This window comes from Styela clava, chromosome 12 (assembly GCF_964204865.1).
Source record: "Styela clava chromosome 12, kaStyClav1.hap1.2, whole genome shotgun sequence".
Lineage (NCBI taxonomy): Eukaryota > Metazoa > Chordata > Ascidiacea > Stolidobranchia > Styelidae > Styela > Styela clava.
In genome coordinates this window covers 2663862-2680625 of record NC_135261.1, presented here as the reverse complement: position 1 = coordinate 2680625, position 16764 = coordinate 2663862, and the positions used below count along the sequence as shown (strand labels likewise).

General features: G+C 36.8%; 1 protein-coding gene across 1 annotated transcript; it reads right to left on the bottom strand.

The window, feature by feature from the left end:
- Positions 1–12137: 12137 nt before the first annotated feature.
- LOC120329778 (uncharacterized) lies at positions 12138–12698 on the bottom strand. Its single transcript, XM_039396555.2, has one exon. It carries the CDS (start codon positions 12696–12698, stop codon positions 12138–12140), a length of 561 nt encoding a protein of 186 aa, XP_039252489.2.
- Positions 12699–16764: the final 4066 nt, after the last annotated feature.

Here is a 16764-nt window from a genome sequence, read left to right as displayed (position 1 = left end):
TATCAATCAAGAAATTAATCCGATATAAAGCAAAACTTTTAACTATTTGTCTAACCTCAATTTCCTATTATTTATTCACAGGACAACTGTAGCAGAAAAGGAGATATCAGAAGTCTGACGACACATCAGTGACAGTGTGGTTCAAATAAATATAATTAGAGTACTCCATAAATGTTTGCAATAGAAGAACAACCAATGGAGGCATGCAAAGACATTTGACCCTCCGGTAGAGTTGTGTATGGCCCCCACATCCTGCAGGGCTTGAGGAAAATAACAAAAATTCCAAATCGTAAGGTTGCATAAGCAGTCTTATTTGTAAAAAAGCACAAAACACGCCAGACATACTTAAAACAGCTGTGGAAAATGAAGATTACGGGTCACTCACTACCATAGCAGAAATTCAGGAAAGGGTATAATCATGATTCATGATAAAATACTGTTATATATTTTAGACAACCTCCATCTAGACCAGGGATGTCAAACTCGCGGCCCCAGAGAACTTCCTGTGCGGCCCTCGAACGATTAACAATAATTGTAATAGTATTTTGAAAGTTTTTTTTATCTAAATGTAATAGATTTTTCAAATCTTTTAAAGTAAAATTGTTTATTCACACAGAAAACAAATTACTGAAATTAGTTTTGAAAAATTAATTATTTTTGTTTACATTTTGAACCAATTAGGAATACATATCAAGCTAGCAAAAGAATACTTGAATAAAACACTTGAGCGAATAAATTAAACGCAAAGTACATAAAGAAGGTGGCATTTTCGAAGAAATTGGAAGTTGCAATATTTCTGAATTTTACAAAATTCTGGAGATATTGTTTAATTTGTCATATTTCCAACAGTACAATGAAAAAAAAACAATAAGCTCAGCAGTCAATATGACAAATTCGAAGACCAACTTCGAACAGGAAATTTCCATGTGTTGGTATATTAATATAATTACACAACGACTTAGTTACTAAAATTCAATAACAATTCAAGCAACCCTATGCCACGAAATGTGGCGCGAAAGGTCTTGTCGAAAAAATCTGTCATTTGTTTTTTTACTGATCTACACATGAAATAATAAAAGCAACTTTTTTGCATTACTGGAATTAATTAAACATTCGCAAAGATCCAGATTAACTCATGATCATGTGACCTCGTTTGTTAGAGTTGATACTATAAAATCATTTCAGCCTGGCCCTAGTATGCTGGTGACACAAAAAAGATGCCAAACGCCAGGACAAATGTAATTAAAAAAAACATTGAGTTTATACTGTAGTATTTTTGTTAATTTTAGGTCCATATATTTAGATTAAGTCATTTTTAGTGTATGTATTATTCTTTCCTTATCCAAAGCTTGTTCAAAAATGATTTTGATGGTTGTACATAAAATTTTATGATTTTTGGTAATAAATACAGTAACTTGCAATAATAGTGGAATGCAAATATTAATATGTAATTGCATTTGAAATTGAAGAAAATAATAAAACTTAATCCAACTGTTTAGTTGCATCACAATATATGTCACAAACTAAAACTATCTTAAAAATATCTTTCAAGTATACATAATCAAAAACTGTTTGCGGCCCTCTTTACAATTTCCAAAATGCAATGCGGCTCTCGAAAACCCATGAGTTTGACACCACTGATCCATCTAAAGTAGATTCTAGACGATTCAAGCATTGCTTTGGGAAATAATATCACTTCAATCAAATTGAAAAAAAATCTCGCTATATTAAATAGAAAATCGTTGCTATCACAAAGATAAACCAATTCAGCCTTTTGCCTTCACAAAGCAATGAAGGCAAAATTGAGTGTTCATGAGCTATGAACTTTTCTTTGTCTTGAACATTTCATACTCCACAACCCCTATTATTTTTTTTTTTAATTTTAATTACCATGTGATGGTCATACATATCTTTAACTTGTATTTTCTGTCGTGATGTATCATCTCAATGAGTCAAACTTTTAATTAGTGTGCATATTTTGCTCCCAGATGAAAAGATTGTATTGTCTTGTTTATTACCTCAGCTTGGAGTATTGACAAGAAAAAGGTGCCAGTGAATTACGTGAAAATTTTTGTTATAATCAGAATTCACAATTAATAGGAATTATCAACAGCTAACAATCAATGAGAATTATATGCGAAATCCCTCAGAATAAATTTGTCTTCTAAAATCGGAGGAAAGAAAAACATATGGGTAGTTTTCATTCACACAAGTCTTTCATGAAGACTTGCTGGAGTCAAACTAAATTAGCATCGTCAGCTGATCGGTAAGGCTGCAAGTTAAGTTTCAGTCCTGCAACCTCCTGCATAGAAGATAATATTAATTAGTGGGCTATTAGCTAAATTTAGACACAAACCTATCTACGAGGCATTATGTACCAGCAATGCTACCTACGATTAACTGAATATGTAATATGTCTAATAAATTCACCTACTAAAGCAAGTTCGATAGGTGCAAACTTTGTGTTATGGAATTGTATCACAGCACCGTTAGGAGAAGTAAAAACAGTTTTGCTGTTTTGTATGACACCCTCTTTAAATGAAATTTCAATGTTTAAGCGCAAACATTAAAATTACTAACTTTGAACTTTGTCATTATCTGCAAAATGTTGCACACAAATCTTTACGCTATCGCGTTTGTAATCTTCTCTGATAATAAAAAAAAACGTCTATGATTCCAGAATTACTCTCTACAGCTTGTCTGCCATTCCAGCTTTCCAAGTGAGCAAAACTTCTTAGATATAGGAATTATTTTTTTCGTTACAGGCGCAAAAAGTCAGGTACTACACGTAAAGAAGACGCCGAGTAGCAAAAGCGAGCAAAAACGGTCGCGAAAGGCGACGAGAAATATGTGCATTGGAGCGTATCATGAAATACAATCTTTCGCATGTAGTCTTATGGAGTGACGTCAGAGTTGCCTATCATGTTGTTTAATGTCATTGGATACATCAAGCGTGGGTGAATTAACTAATGCAAAGCAGTCAGTCAAATTACCTTTGTAATTAACACAGGCTAAAAGTACCTCTTGTTTCGGCGATAGCGTTTGGTAGATTGCGACCTTCAACTGGGAAAAAATGATGATAACCGAACTTGATAATAATATATGAATAACATAGTTTAGCAAGCATACTTCTTGCACTACAAGGCCCAGCGACCCATAATTGTCACCACTACGTACAAGTACATAACGAAAAATAAACGGAGAATGTTCAACTTAAATTTTGTCGAGAGACGTCTCATATGAGCGTCCTTACAGCTGTCGAATTCCGGTAGCTAAAGGGTCAATAGCGACTGTTAATAACGGAATTAATTGTATTTGTTGCATTTTGAAGGGAGTGTTGAATTTATCGGTAACGATGTTAACTATCGTAAAGAATGTATTATTGTTTTGTTAGAACAACGTTAAATCTAAGTTCTAAAGGTAATTAGTTATAATGAGGGTCCAGCAATTTTCTAGACATCGAAGAACAAAGTTTAAGATTGGTATTATTATTAGTACACTGCGGCATTAAGTCGTAGATGTGAAAGTCCTTACGAGAAGTGCTATTTTGCACCATCTCGCTATTTACAGATGTAGTTTACTTGTTTGATTCCTTACTGATGCGACGTAGTTGAAGTGCCTGAATGCAAATACGCGGTTCATGTTTGTTCTTGAAATATTCAGCAATGACGCATTATCCACAATCAAACGTAATTTGCCGCTTATATGTAAGTTATATATAGGCTATGGCCATGCTAGATAATTTCATAGTTCATTAAATGACAGACACTACTTCCATCACAGTAAAATTCAAAAGATGCGATTCATGGGTTACGTCATACCTTCCCTCACCTTCGTAACAAGTGAGAGCGAAAAAACGACTGCAAGTACTTGTACCTGATCGCCTGTTGCGTATGAACAATTGTGAACTTCAGGAGTTTTGACTGTGCCATCAATAACGACATTGAGGCAATACAGGTAAAAGGATAATATCGAGTAACATTAGGTTAGGCCAGCGTTTCCCAAACTGTGTCCCGTGAGCGTCTTCCGAGTGTTCCGTGGAAAATAAATCAAAAATACGTCTAAATGGGTCGCCATGGCGACCTAGGGATCGTGAAGTTGTCGCCCAACTGACCGTTCAATATCGTGTCACCGTCGGCCTAAAGCGGACTAACTAAGGTAGGGTAGTGGCATATTCGTTAACCGTCGGCCTAGCTTTTTGACTGTTAAGTTCAATATCAAGTTTGCAGCAATCTTTTTGGTTTTGCTATGATTCAGATATTTATTTTCATCGTGCAAGAAACAATGCAAAATATAAAACACACATAAAAATAACAAAAAAACGAAAGACATTGAATCTAGCAATTGATGAGGGGTCGCGAAAGACTCGGTAAGTCATCCAGTCAGCGACACCTTTTTGATAAGTTTAAGCAGCAAATACAGGAGAGAGACATTTTTTTAACTTAATCTAAGAAACACAATGATATAAATTTAACAGAACCGTGAGAAGAAACTTCGTAATATATTTCGTATAGATGGCGCATTAGCGACATCTAGAGAATAGGATATGCCCGATGAGTGCAAGCACAGCATAACTTTGCTGACGAATATGACTAAGCATAATAAATGACGCTGCTGCCCAGCAACGAGGGTCGTTACTTGTTATGAAAGCGATCGACAGACAAATTAACTTATTGCCCCAATAGTATACTTGAAAATAGGAAATATTTATGCATTTAGCTAATGTCACATGATGAGTAGACAGAAATAGACAATGCCAAACATGAATCAGATAACAGCAAAGTAAATGATGCACATTTTTCTGAATGCCGGAATGACAGAATGAGGATGCAGTAATATGATAGAACATACCGGCAGATGGATAAAGTGTATGTAAAATGATGTTTTAGACATATCACAATAATGTCTCTCTAGACTACTGGTAAGAATCAAGATATAAAGTTTTTAAGGCATGCTTGTACAAATTATAATTCATTGTTCGAGTACTGTCAGGAAGCGAATTCCATAATTTAACACCAACAGATTTGATTGAGTTTTGCGTAAGTTTGTTGGAATATCGAGTAACATAATAGGAGTACCTGGCAGAGGACCGTGTACCATATGAGTGCACATCACTCTGCTTCGCGAAATAGTTGGTGAATGCTAGAGGTAGTTTTTTGTTGTGGTGTTGGTGCATTAATTTCAACACTTCGATTTTATATACATCTACTATTTTAATTATATGAAGGCTATGGTAAATTGGACTAAGATGAGTGCGGTAACCAACATTTGAAATGGCGCGGATTGCTCGATTCTGTAAAATTTCGATGCGTTGCAATAAGGTCTTATTCGCTGAACCCCATGCCACTATGCCATATTCAATATGGGATTGAAATAAAGAGTAGTATATCATACGTAAAGTGGTTAGGGATGTAAAATGTCGAAGCTTATATAATATTTCAACTGATTTGGATAATTTAACAGCTAGATTGCCTATTTGAATATCCCACTTCAATTTGTTGTCTATATATAAACCCAGATATTTATAGGAGTTGACATTTTCAAGTATCATACCATCAATTCTGATGGTCAGATCATTTTGAGAGTTGCTTCTACATGGAGATATTAACATTGTCTTTGATTTATTAATGTTTATTGTTAATTTGTTTGCCCTCATCCAATTTGCTACTTTTGAAATTTCAGTGTTCACCCTTAATTGGAGGGCTGCGCAGGATTTATCACTGTCTAGGAGATTGGTGTCATCGGCAAACAATTTGGAAAATAGCGAAGAGCAATGTGTTATGTCGTTAATGTAAACTAAAAAAAGCAACGGACCCAAACAGCTGCCCTGAGGAACTCCGAGAGTCACTGGTAAGGGAAGCGAACAATATGTTCCTACTTGAACATACTGTGATCTTCCACTTAAATAGCTAGGAATGAGTTTATTTGCTATACCCCTAATACCGTAATGACTCAGCTGCTTAAAATCCAGAATGTTATGATTTACGGTATCGAAGGCCTTCTTTAGATCTAGAAAAGTTGCACTAATGAACTGTTTTCTTTCTAATTTATCAAAAATATATGAGATTGTATCCAAAATGGCATGCGATGTGGAATGATTGTTCTGAAAACCGAATTGAAATTTATTTATTACATCATGTTTGGTTAAAAAATCCACAAGTCTTTTATGGATCAAGCGCTCAAATATTTTATCAATTGCTGAAAGGATTGATATTGGTCTATAATTGGACACATTCTTTTTATTGCCAGATTTGAACAGTGGGATCTCCCGAGCTACTTTGAGAGATGATGGAAAGAAGCCCAATGACAGGAAGCAGTTAAAAAATTCTGCCAAACAAGGTGAGATGAGATCAGCAACTAATTTAAGGAAGCGTGCTGGAATGTTATCAGGACCTACTGCCTTCCTGTCTTTCAAATTTGATAATTCTATCATCATTTCATTAGTAGTGGACAAACTCATGAAAATAGACTGGCTCACACGATTGCGGAGGAAAGACTTATAGCTGTCCATTTCACTTGAAAATTTGTCTGAGAGGCTAGAGCCAATTGTGGAGAAATATTTGTTAAATTCAGTTGCAATCAAATGACCATCTTTAAGGGTCCGGCCGTTTTCAGAAAGAATTTCCTCAATTTTTTGTTTAGATGTATTTTTAGTATGGGTAATTTGGTTGACAATTTTCCAAGTTGACCTAGGATCACCTCTGTTTTGGGCAATCAAATTTTGGTAATAAATTTGTTTGGATTTATCTACAGCTTTCGTCAAAATATTTCTGTATTTTCTGAAATATGAGCGCTGGGAATTGGTACCCTTCAAAAATTGGGATTTAAACATCTTGTTTTTATGTCGAATGCAAGCAGTTAACCCTTTAGTTATCCATGGTTTTAGGTGTAATCTTTTCTGACGCCGTGAGAGTGGACGTAGAGGGACATGGCGGTCAATCAAGTCAACAAGTGACTGAATGAATTCATCAAACAAAATATCAAAGTTTTGAGTATTTAATTGCATTCTGGTAAACTGGTTATTAATGCACTGTGCATCTATACAAAAGGAGTCGGTCGAAAAAGAGGACATATCCCTTAACATTATGCAGTCATTTGAGTAAGTTGGTTTTATGCCATTAACACAGCACATGATTGGGAAATGGTCAGAGATATCTGACAGTATAGTATAACATAAGAATTGAATTGTAAGTTTGTCATATTAGTATATATATGGTCAATAAGAGTAGCTGATGTTTTACTAACTCTTGTAGGCTTGTTTATTAGAGAAATAGTATTATGGGAATTAAGCATATTGACAGAATTTCCAATTTGGATATTAGTTGATGTTGAAAGTAAATTGATATTAAAATCTCCTAATATTAAAAAATGTTTATTCGCCAATTTAGACAGAGTTGATTCAAATATGTCAGTAAAGCATGGAATATCATTACGGAGGTGTTTATAGATTATGCCGATGACTAATCTTTTGACAGTGTTGGCCAAACTAATTTCCAACCATATATTTTCACAATTAGGATAGTTAAGGTTGTAATTCGAAATTTCAGTAAATGCTAAGTCATTTCTAATAAATGCACCAACACCACCTGCTTTAGTGGAAGATGGCATATGAATAAAACTATAGCCATCAATTGCAATGTTAGAAACATAGTTATTGGATAACTTTGATTCGGTTATTGCAATTATATGTGGAGAGGATGTTAAATATGATAAAAGTGTGATCAAATGGTCAATATTTTTTGCAGGGAACGAATATTGATGTGAAAAATGAATAAATCAGATAAGGATTGAATGGAATTCAAATTTCGAACTTCTATATTGAAGCAAGCAGCAGTGTCAATAGAAGGTACTAATTGAGGGTCACCCTTGGCCATGATCGGAATTGAAAAATATTAGCAAGAGAGTATATGTGAAATGTGTGATTATAGAAAGTATAAATAGATTAGTACACATAAGGACAATACATATTAGTTGTACTTCACAATGTAGATGTATAAAACATACAATTGAGTGACCTACTTGATTAGTGAAAGGTCATCTTCAGTTATAATAGGGATGGTGCTTGTCATGTCGTTCTTTTTTATTAGTACTTTTCCATTGTGGGTCCACAAATATTTGTAACCACAATTGTTCTTGAGGTCTTTAGCTTTAAAAAATAAATCCTTGTTTGTATCTGTCAGGTTTTCAACCACGAAAATTTTTGTCGATGGAGAATAACGAGGAAAAATCTCTCGAAGGTTGGCAGTTCTGAGGTGACGTCGATTTTTTAATATTTGAAACCTGTTTTTTTTATTGATGAATTGTACTATAATTGGTGAAGTTTTTTGACATCCGATGGCAATTAGAGATGTCATATGGTTGCAGTTGTATATTGATCTTTGCAGTTACCTTTGTTATTATATCTTCACAGTCTTCACCTGATGAGTACGGGATGTTGTGAAATTCTAGGTTAACAAGCCTGGATCTGCGAATTTTTTTATTGCTCTTAGATGTGATTTTGTTTAGTTCTTTGTAATTGGCATTCAGTTCGTCAAATTGTTTCGAAATAAAATTTATCTCAGCTATTTCATCTTTGATCAGACTGAAAGAGGATAATTGAATTTTTACTTCCTTCAATGATTCATCCAGGGATGATAAGGATTCCTGGATGCCAATGCTGGTAGGAGTAGTTGAGGAGATATCAAAAGCAAGTTTTTCCAGGTGTTGTTCGATTATTGCCGGTATTTCGAGTCTTAGGGTTTTGAGAATTGTGCTCTCTAGTACAGTGACCAAGTCAGAGATGTTGCTTTGGCTACTGCAGAAGAGCTAGTAGCTTGACGCTCAGTCGGACTCTTGCGCTTAGGGGGTTCAGGAAGAACAGCGCTGGATCTTGTTGTCGACATCTTTAGAGTCCCAAAGTAGCAGATCGAAACCGATGTTCTGGGATCAATTGAACATCTACTTTTCCACACGATTTTACATTCCACATAAGAGTATTATATTACAGCTATTAATTTAACATTATTCTGCTATATCTGCAAACTTAATCAAATAGCGAATACCTTCTACTTGGGCTATTCGTATGGCTTTCATTCAACTTCGATTTTGTCTCTCCACCTCGCCGTTCGCTTGTGGCCACAATGGAGTAGTAGATTTATGTTGAACTCCATGTTCGTTTAAAAATGATTGGAATTCATTAGATACAGGCTGTGGTGCATTGTCAGTTCTTAACGTAAGTGGAATTCCGTAACGTGAAAATATGGTGCTCAACGCTTCAATTATTTTCTTACTTGTTGTCGATCGCACAATTACAATTTCATAAAAACGACTGTAGTAATCTGGTGACCGTACATTTGAACCCATGCGTATATCCACGGGTTCAATCTATATGCGGGTGCTAAAACCCATGGGTTAGTATGGGTTTAACTATCCGTGAAACAAAAAAAATTCCATAGGTGCAATAGCATACAGGTGCAATTGTCATGGGTTCAAATGTACGTGGGTTCAAATGTAATGGAACCTGGTGCTCAACGCTTCAATTATTTTCTTACTTGTTGTCGACCGCACAATTACAATTTCATAAAAACGGCTGTAGTAATCTACAATTACCAGTATGTTATCACCAGAAGGCGAAGGTCCTAAAACATCGACTATCCAAGGTCCACTGGGTGGTCGTGTTCGCGTCATTGGTTCAGGCGGACTATACGAACTTGTTACCTGACATCCATGACATACTTTACATTTTCGTTCAGCATCACGATCAATGTTTGGCCACCACACTTTACTTCGAAGTCTATTTTTCGTCTTCACAATTCCTTGGTATCCTTCATGTGCAAGCTCTAGAACACGTTTTCTGAGTATCTGTGGAATTACAATTCTCGTACCACGTAAAATTAATTGACCATAAATACAAAGTTCATTCTTCACATGCAAAAATGAATTACCACACTTTGACCAATTCTGTGATTTAATGCAATCTCTCACAGTTTGCAATTCAGGGTCTTTAGCAGATGTCTGCTCACTTTCATGTGGCGTCAAAGCAATCGGGCAACTACTTTGCACAACCATTCGTATGAAGAAATCATATTCCGCTGTTGTATCACGCTGGCCAGGCGCATTAAGACGAGATAATACATCAGCAATATTATGCTTACCCGGTCGGTATATTACCTTGAAGTCATACGCTTGCAATCGCAATACCCATCGTTCAATCCTTGCTGAGGGCTTTGAATTTTTAGAGTATATGCATTCCAACGGTTTGTGATCGGTTTCAAGTTCAAATTTCCTGCCAAAAATATACAAGTTAAATCTCTCACATGCCCACACTATAGCTAAAGCTTCCTTTTCCGTCTGGCTATATCGTCTTTCTACGTCTGACATTGTCCTCGTAGCATACGAAATTACTCTCCAAATTCAGTCTTGCAGTTGGGTTAAAGCGGATCCTAGTCCTGTCGGTGAAGCATCTGCAATTATTCTTGTCCTGCCGTCAGATCTGAAATAAGCTAATGTGTTGCATTAGTTAATGAACGTTTCAATCTTTCGAATGAATTTTCACACTGCTTATCCCAATCAAATTTAGAATTTTTCTTGGTCAATGCACGTAAAGGCGCTGCAATCGGAGAAAGGTTTGGTATAAACTTTGCACAATATTGAACAAGACCCATAAAAGATTTTACTTCTCTGGCATCTTTTGGTCGTCGTGCATTTCTTACTGCCGCCACCTTTTCCTCACAAGGATCAATACCTTGACTTGTGAGCTTATGATTAAAAAACTTGAATTCAGGAAGTCGAAACTGACATTTCATACCATTCAGCGTTAGACCGGCTTTGTCCAACTTATCAAGAACATCAAATAATCTTTCATCATGTTCCGTCATATTCCGCCCATGGATAGTGATATCGTCCGCTATGTTTGCGACACCCCGACAGTTCTTCACAACGTCTCTGATTATTTGCTGATACTTTTCTGGTGCAGATGATAAACCAAACATAGTCTTTTGTATCTAAAAATTCCATTATTAGTTACGAACGTTGTGATATATCGGCATTTCTCATCAAGCAATATTTGAGGAAACCCCCATTTCAGATCTAACTTCGAAAATACGGCGCTTCCGCTCAAGTCGTGGAGTAAGTCTTCAACAGTCGGTATAGGTTGCCTTTCACGGAGTATGGCTTAGTTAGCTCGGCGCATGTCAACACAAATTCTAATATCTCCATTTTATGATCTACAGTTAAAGGCGAAATCCAGGTACCTGGACCTTCAGGCGCTTTTTCGATTATGTCTGCTTTCAGCATTTCATCTATTTTTGCATCTACTTTGTCTCGCAACGCATATGGTATACGGCGCAGAGGTTGAGCAATTGGTTTAGCAGTTTTGTCAATATTCAAAGTCATTTTGTAATCTTTTAAAAGGCCAATTCCTGCAAACAATTTTCCATACTTGGAAAATATATCAGAATTTGAAGTATCAATAGTTTTGGAACTCACTGCATTCACGGGCCCCACTCTTAATACATTAAGTTTTGTTGCAGCTTCTTTCCCTAACAAAGTTTGACTATTGCCTTTGACAACAACAAAATCAGTCCGACATTTACTTTCATTATTCAAAACGAAAACATTAGCAGTAAACGTACCTAAGACCTGAAGTGGTTTAGTACTTCCATAAGCGTAGAGTGATGGTATCGAGCATTTTCTCGAATTACACACAATTCTCTCACTCTTCAGCCATTCCCAAGTATTGCTTCCCATGAAATTTCGGCAAGCACCCGAATCAATTATTACATTCGACAAATTGACTCCTCCCACATTCAAAGTAATTATTCCATCATGGTAGTAATTTTGATCTCTCACGGTGAATGTGAACTCACTATTTTCGTCATTCGAACAATCAACACAATTCGTATCATTCAACCGCCTACCGTTTTTATTTATTCTCGGTTGGTTTCGGCATCGCTCATTATGTCCTTGTTGCCGTGCAGGTTTACCTCGAAATTTACCACATCGAACTTTGAAATGTCCCATTCTTCCGCCTTTTGAGCATCGTTTACCTCTTGCTGGGCACATCTTATCTCTGGAAAAATGTCCGATTCGGCCACAAGAGTAACATTCCCTTTCCTTCCCTGTAACAGATGTATAACGCCTTGGATTATTTACTAAATTCACCTGGTGCGATTCTGCGTCAGCTTCATTGCTTTTGCCTGATGATCAACAGCTTCCATTGCCCTTGCAATTTTTAGCAAATCACTTAATTCGAGATTTTCCTTTTCGAGAAATCTTCGTCGCATGGAATTGGACCGACAATTATCAATCACTTGGTTCCGTATGTGATCATCTTCTTTATCATCGAAGCCACATGTTGTTGCTCTTCGACGTAACCTACAAACAAACTGATCGACTGTTTCATCACTGGCCTGTTTAATTTGTCTGAATAAATGTCGTTCAAAAGGAATATTGGATTTCGGAGTAAAATATTCATCAAGTAAATTTAAAATTTCGGTAAATGTTTTCTCTTCATCGAGTCCCGCTAAAGTATAAAAAATATCTTGTACCTTTACACCAGCGGTGAACAAAAGCAAAGCTTTCTTGGAGCTATCTTCCGTCGTTCCCTTGGCCGTCAAATATAATTTAAATGAACGTCTCCAACGTTGCCACCGTTGGGAAATACAGTGCGGGTCTCCATCGGAATCAAATGGTTGCATCGTTCCAATGTTATTCTGCATGATCTTGGATGGCTATATTCCTGCTATATAGAATAGATCTGTTTCAATCTCAAAAAAGTTACCAACGATTTTCTTTATCGTCCAAGTCCAGCAGGTCTTCGCCAATTGTAATTCGATATCTTCAATATCCTCGTCGCCAGTTGTAGTGTCTCGCCTCTATCTTCAATGTTCTTTATCTTGCTGAGCTTTCCCCAAGACAACACACGATATTTGCACACAAAATAAGAGGCTTTTACTGCTACAATTCAGTATGCACAAAAAAAACTGATACAACTCGATAAACACCATACAATAGAACCAGCACCAGCCACGCCGTCATTGTCCTTCTGCTCCCCTTGACATGTATCCTTGCGCATTTATATTGCGCAGGACTAAATCAATCATGCAATTCATGACCATCGAACCATGAACACTACAGGTGGGCAACCTTTTTTGGCTCGCGTGCCAGATTCGGCTAAATTTAACGATAAAATTCTTCCGCATGCCGACCAAAATTAATAACAATGCTTTGCTACTTTCAAAGCAAAAATACACAATAATAAACCTTTTAAACATGTACAGACAGATTCACTATTCGGGAAAATATCGATCTGACAAAAGTTACACTCTTATTCTATATCAGTGAGACTTCTGCTGCTGCATTACCGCTGATAGAGGTTTTACATTGGGTTTATATTTTGTAACTTTTAACAAAATACACGAACTACTGGTTTCATCGTTCATGCTCCTCCTGTTAAGAGACTTAATAAAGTTCATAACTGAGAACAGAGATTCACAAGCATATGTAGATGAAAACAGGGAGAGTTTTTGAGCCACAAAAACATTACGGGGAGGCATAACAATCACACGCAACAGTTCGTTTTCTGCACTCCTCTCTTGTATTCCCTCCCCTAAACGCTTATATTTCGTTCGAAATCAATTTATATAAGTGACTTAGCAAGTAACTATAGCCAACATGAGCTGTACGACTTTATGAATCATGCAGAAATGACGAAAAAGGGTGACACAGACGAACTATATTACGTAAAAAGGTAGCCAAATGAATGCTGCGCTCTCCCGACAAAATGTCGCCAGAGCTCACGCATTTGTTACGTCAAAATATATTTCTTTGTAGCCATATGACGTGAAAGGACAAAAAGAGTTTAAATAAATAACGGATTGTTAACAAACAATAATGAATAAGCGAACACCTAGTTTCATCAGATAGTTCAGAGTCTTGAAACTTTTTTTTATCTAAAGAAGAATGATCTCGTTTCCAAGGCCTCGCTCGCGTGCCGAATAAATGGGATCGCGTGCCAAGTTGGGCACGCGTACCAGGCCCTAGGCTAAACTTCTCTACCGATACTGTTGAAAAACAGGTTGTTGAATATTTTGAATCAAAATGATGACGTGAAACATATACCCCAGTTTATAGGCTTCAACTCGCGAAGCCACCTCTAAAATAAGCACCAAGAATTAGCAATGGTAAAGTAAAAGAAAAAAATTTTCGGGGTCAAAGGTCCATCGAATACCCTGCCTACAGGTACGGTACTAGTAGGTTACCGCATATTCCTTTCGGGGGATAGATTATAAAATATTTTGTTTTGCTCTACGTGTCCTGATCATAATTAAATGTAATATTCATTCTAACTGAGCTGAGTGACTTAGGGGCCGCACTAACATTAAACTTTCATACCGAGGCGGGGGCCGCAAATTATCGTCCTGCGGGCCGCAATTGGCCCGCGAGTTTTGGACCCCTGTTTTAGCGTTTTCCAATGTCTCAGATGGAAACTTCAGTCTTCAATTTGCATATTCTTTTCATTAATGCCATTCGCATTTGAAGCTTGACTGATTCCAATGTACCTTTTTCATTGTTGTTTAATGTGATAGCCTGTTAATGTTTGAATACCCGAGCTGACTTCTACTGATTTGTTATTAATTTATAATTTTTTTTTATAAATTAACTGTCGTACTTGCTAAGTGTCCACTAAGTGAAAATCTACAAAAAGCAGTGGTCAGTCAACCCTTCCTCCAAGGAGTTTTTTTTAAATTGTTCAAACATCTTAATTAACTGTTAATCTTGATAGCGAACATGGGGGGCTGGGGCGAGCTGACTGTAATGGTCGTATCGCTCCCCAGTCTATACCGAATAACTGTGTGTTTTGTATATAATTCTTATTGATTCAATGCTTGTATTCTGGTTGATGAAATAAATCTCTCTCTCGTATTCAGTTTTTTAACCTAGTTAGGAGACCGGTATTGTACCATTAGCCTATAGGTTGGAGATATTCATCTTTTTTGTATACCGGTACCGTACAACTTATCCTGCCTATTGGCAGGCTGGCCAACATTTTTGCTCGTAGGCCTATTTCAGTATTTACTAAATAATTTGGTTTTCACCTCTTGCAACCTTGGTACGGTACCGGCAGTTTAAATAACACGTCAGCATGCCTTCAGTAAATGATTGCTAGCGGTACAGGTATATATGCGTAAAACCAGTAAACAAACGTGATAAAAATGGCATTGGTTATGGATTGTCAATGTTAAACGCTTCCAGTACCGGTACCGTACCCAAAGCGACATTAGCGCCGCATTTGCAGCGCATATGGCGAGCACGGCGAGTTGGCAGAATCTCATGGTCTAGTGAGAATGACGTCTCGGAAACACCGCGATCATTAAAATTTTAATGAACGATTATCAAATATCTTGACCATGTTTATCATGATAAAAATATCAAAAATAATGTAAAAAATATTCTATCCTCAAAACTACACACGTATACGATGAAACATATCTAGAAAATCCCAAAAAATGCAAATTTCTGCTCTGGTGATCACATTTCCCATAAGAGCTAATGTTAAATAAATTTTTTTTACATCACTTTTATTTTTGCGCGTAGGATGGGTTTTAAATGACTAAGGTCTATTAAATCGCCACTTGATAAGCGTCAGTCAGACTCGCAGCTAATCGGTCGTACCCAGTCAGCAAATTACTGTGCCTAACCTATGCTTTATGATAATCATAAAGTTAGCACATCTTGTAAAAAATTAGTTACAATCATTCGTATACTAGATGTGGCCCTTCGGCCAAAAAGATTGGACAACCCTGGTCTAGATTTACCGGAAGCATCATCTGCGAAGAAAAATTATATATTTGCAATATAGACATGTAGGTGACAGCAAGGAAATTTGTCCAGTTTGCGTCCTTTGTCATACTAAGCTCCCCAATGAGGCGATAAAGCCATCAGAACTTCTTCGAGCAATGAGACTGTCTTGGGAACAGTTAATGACCAGCAAACAAATGCAGATCTCGCATCAAATAGCTTCACCTTTGCTTTTGAATATATTGCCAACGTAAATTTTCTAACGCGTATAATTCATTACATAAGCTTAGTTCGTTTTTGTGAAGGTGGTCCGCCACTTAAAAAGAGTTGCCGACCACTGGTCTAAAACAGTTTTTTTCAGTTTACGGACCCGTAAAATTTCAGTATACATTTTGCGGACCGGCGGACGTTCAAAATTAACCAAAAATGTCACAACCCAAAACATTATCAAATGAATGCAATTACGACAAAAGTAAGCCTTGGCAAAAGGAGACAATCCAATTTAATGAAAAATTTGCTGCTGTCTTTTTGATATTGCACGTGTTAAACGCGGTTCTAATGCAGTTTCTGCGAGGCAAAGTAGAGCTGTTTGAACTGGATAATACTTTGCTGTTTGTTTGCCACCGTTTTACTATCAAACCTCGTTAAATTATAGGCCCACTGTCAAGTTACGGAATGTGCGAACTGTGAAGTTCTCAATCAGGTGCCGTATCAAATACTATCAAACTCCTCCGTTATAACGTTAGCCGCCGTTATGAGGTCATAGACTTAACGAACATCCAATCGTTCAGAGCCTAAATGAGCAGGGGAATTCTCACTAAAAACAGATGAATCCTATTCCCTCGCGAGGGTGAGGACCATATCAAAATGGTAAATATACCGGAAATAACTGCCCTAATCTAACCGATACACATCTACTCAGTTCTCGCTAAGTTTGGTTGTTAGACGAATACCGGTACCACGAATCAATAGGAGTTAAAAAAG